We start from the raw sequence: 3169 nt of genomic DNA, 5'->3' as shown, positions 1-3169 counted from the left end.
TATATATATATAAAATTATCATCATAATTAAAAGTTATTTTAAGAAGTAATTTGTTACCATTTTTGATTAGCCATTGTAAAAAGTAACTCGTTAGCGTTATTATTACTTCAAAAATATCAAATCGTTACAATTTCATTATTTTTTCACCGAATTGATTTTGTTTCAGAGTGGCATTCAATTATCTATATCACTAATTGACCAATTCAACACAAAACCTATAATTACCTCAAATCTATAATTAATCCCAATATGATCAAACACATAATTCTCTTTTTTTTATATTCACACTTATGCACGTTCCATACACGTACATGTATAAAATAATAATAAAACGTTTATATTCGTTATGTTTATCCAAAAATATAATAACTACATCATCATCAATATAAATCAAAACAAAATAATATAATGTCGCGAGTGAGAAGAGTCAAGAGAGAGGTAACTCTCGTTATTTGAAAAAATAATTGTAACGATAACGATGTTTCGTACGAATAACGCGTATGAATTCGTATGAATTACTTCCCAATTATCTTGTAGTTTATAAAAATACTACATATATAATAAATATAAAAATAAATTTTATGATGCAATTTAAATCAAGTTGTTACTTAGTTGTTCAGTTACTTGTTTGTTTAGCTTCGTCGAAAAGAGCACGCGATATAATCAGTCTTTGAATCTGCGCAGTACCTTCGTATATCTGATAAATTTTGGCATCGCGCATAAGCTTTTCTACTGGATACTCAGAATTGAAACCTGCACCACCGAAAACCTAAAAAAAAGTCACATACGATAAATTATAAAAACATATTGAATCAACTTCATCTTCTTACTAACTGTATAGTTTAATAAAAAATTCATTAATATACATTATTGTACTTTACCTGTACAGCGTCTGTAGCACATTTATTAGCTACATCACTGCAATAACATTTTGCAATACTAGCGAGCATTGTAGCATTCGGTAAATTTTTATCAGCAGCCCAGGCTGCCTTCATCCATGTCATTCTAGAAGTCTCAACACCAATAGCCATATCCGCTAGCATGAAAGCTATTATTTGATGTTCCGCTATTGGTTTACCAAATGTTTTGCGTTCCATTGCATATTTTGTTGCTTCGTCTAGAGCTCTCTGAGCTAAACCAGTAGCTGCTGCCGCTACCTGTAAAAATGTTAAAATATACTAAAATATATTAAATGTAAAAATATACTTGCACATATCTTATTATCTATATTTATTCGGCACTTAATGGATAGATTTAATGAAATATTACCGGTGATCGAGTTCTAGTAAAAGTTTTCATAGCTATCTTAAAACCTTCTCCTTCTCCAAGCAATACATTTTCTTCGGGAACGCGAACATCTTCAAATGTTATCATTCGCGTGTCACTTGCTCTTTGTCCCATATTAATTTCCTTAACATTTTAACATTATTAAAAAAAAATTAGTATAAATCAATAAAAATTTAAGTTAACAATTAAACAACAAATTAGGATAACAAAAATTATCACATCAAAAATTACCTTACGACCGGGAGTTAAGCCATCACTATTACGTTCCACAATAAAACCTGTAAAAGCTTTATTAGCTGGAGTTTTTGGATCTGAATTTGTTCTCGCTAAAACAAAATACCTGTACAATAAGAAGTTGCGTTAAAAGTGTAAAAGTAAAATTTCAGCTTTCTCTTGAAGTGTTTAAATTTTTTGTCTTACTCAAGAAGTACTTTGAACAATCTTGTTTATAAAAGTGTAAATAATGTGAAACGGTAACCAGATAATAATATTGTGCTTTTCTATTTCTTGATACATTTAATTCAACTTATCTGGTCTGAGACATATTATTTACATGTGAATAAGAATATTCCTCTATATATCCTTTAGAAGTTAATATTATATATAATGAAATATATTCTCTTTAGAAGTTAATATTAAATAATAAAGCACATTGTTTCAGTACCAGTTTGCAACACCACCATTTGTGATCCACATCTTGGTGCCATTAATTATCCACTCTTTTCCTTTCTTCTCAGCTTTGGTCTTAATACCTGCTACATCAGATCCTGCACCAGGTTCAGTAACGCAATATGCCTATAAATTTTATTATTCAATTTAACATTGCAACATTAACTTTAATTTAACTTTCATAAATTTAATTTCAGATTTACCGCAACATGTGGCTCTTCTAAAAGTCTTCCAAGATATTTCTTTTGCTGTTCTTTCGTTCCAGCTATGATAACTGGAGTTTGCTGAATAAAAAGATACATATACATACATATGTACGATTACTACTAAATAAATACTATTAAATAAATTAAAATATATAGTTTTAGAAGAATTGGAAATTAATAAAATTAAAGAAAAATTAATTTTTAATTTGCTGAAAGAATTAGAATGTTATATGATCTAAAAGTGAATACTGTTGATAAACTTACTCCAAGACTTGTGGCTTCTATTGCAGTTACTACTCCTGTACAACCATAAGCCAATTCTTCCGTAATCAAGCATGAATCAAAAATACTAGCTTCCATACCACCTAGAATAGATTGTAATTATTATCAATCTTATTTTTGCATTAATAATATTATTTTTTAGCAATATTATATTATTATAATAGTTTATAGTAAAATATGTGTATATAATATAATTTTGATAAATTAAGCATACCACAATGTTGTGGAATATGTTTATTCAGGAGACCAATACTCCACGCCTTTTTAATAATGTCCCATGGATATTTTCCAGTTCGATCGTACTCTGCAGCTACTGGAATAATCTCTTCTTTTGTAAACTTCCGCGCTAGCTCTTGTATTTCCTTTTGAGTATCTGATAATTCTAAAACAATACAATGAGATAGTAACCATATTTTAAAATCAGGTAATATATGTAATATGTAAAAATATGCAAAAAATTGTATAAAAAATTATATGTAAAAAATTTCAGCTTTCTCTTGAAGTGTTTAAATTTTTTGTGTTACTCAAGAAGTACAATTTTGAACAATCTTGTTTATAAAAGTGTAAATAATGTGAAATGATAACCAGATAATAATGTTGTGCTTTTCTATTTCTTGATACATTTTAATTCAACTTATCTGGTCTGAGACATATTATTTACATGTATCACATTATGTGAATAAGAATATTCCTCTCTCTCTCTCTCTCTCTCTCTATATATATA

At 28.2% G+C, this 3169-nt stretch overlaps 1 protein-coding gene across 1 annotated transcript in view; it reads right to left on the bottom strand.

Moving 5' to 3' along the window:
- Nucleotides 1–417: 417 nt before the first annotated feature.
- Nucleotides 418–3169, bottom strand: part of LOC108684627 (probable medium-chain specific acyl-CoA dehydrogenase, mitochondrial) — a 6183-nt gene continuing 3431 nt past the window's right edge. Inside the window, exons 3-10 of the mRNA XM_018189048.1 lie at nucleotides 2660–2827; nucleotides 2428–2528; nucleotides 2161–2241; nucleotides 1953–2083; nucleotides 1520–1628; nucleotides 1271–1411; nucleotides 883–1158; nucleotides 418–770 (exon numbers count right to left, since the gene is read on the bottom strand). Coding sequence (XP_018044537.1) covers nucleotides 618–770; nucleotides 883–1158; nucleotides 1271–1411; nucleotides 1520–1628; nucleotides 1953–2083; nucleotides 2161–2241; nucleotides 2428–2528; nucleotides 2660–2827 — 1160 coding nt within the window. The 3' untranslated portion in view covers nucleotides 418–617. The remainder of the gene's footprint in view (nucleotides 771–882; nucleotides 1159–1270; nucleotides 1412–1519; nucleotides 1629–1952; nucleotides 2084–2160; nucleotides 2242–2427; nucleotides 2529–2659; nucleotides 2828–3169) is intronic.

This window comes from Atta colombica, unplaced genomic scaffold (genome assembly GCF_001594045.1).
Source record: "Atta colombica isolate Treedump-2 unplaced genomic scaffold, Acol1.0 scaffold137, whole genome shotgun sequence".
NCBI lineage: Eukaryota > Metazoa > Arthropoda > Insecta > Hymenoptera > Formicidae > Atta > Atta colombica.
Note: the sequence above shows the minus strand (reverse complement) of the source record. Positions and strands in the feature narration are given on the sequence as shown.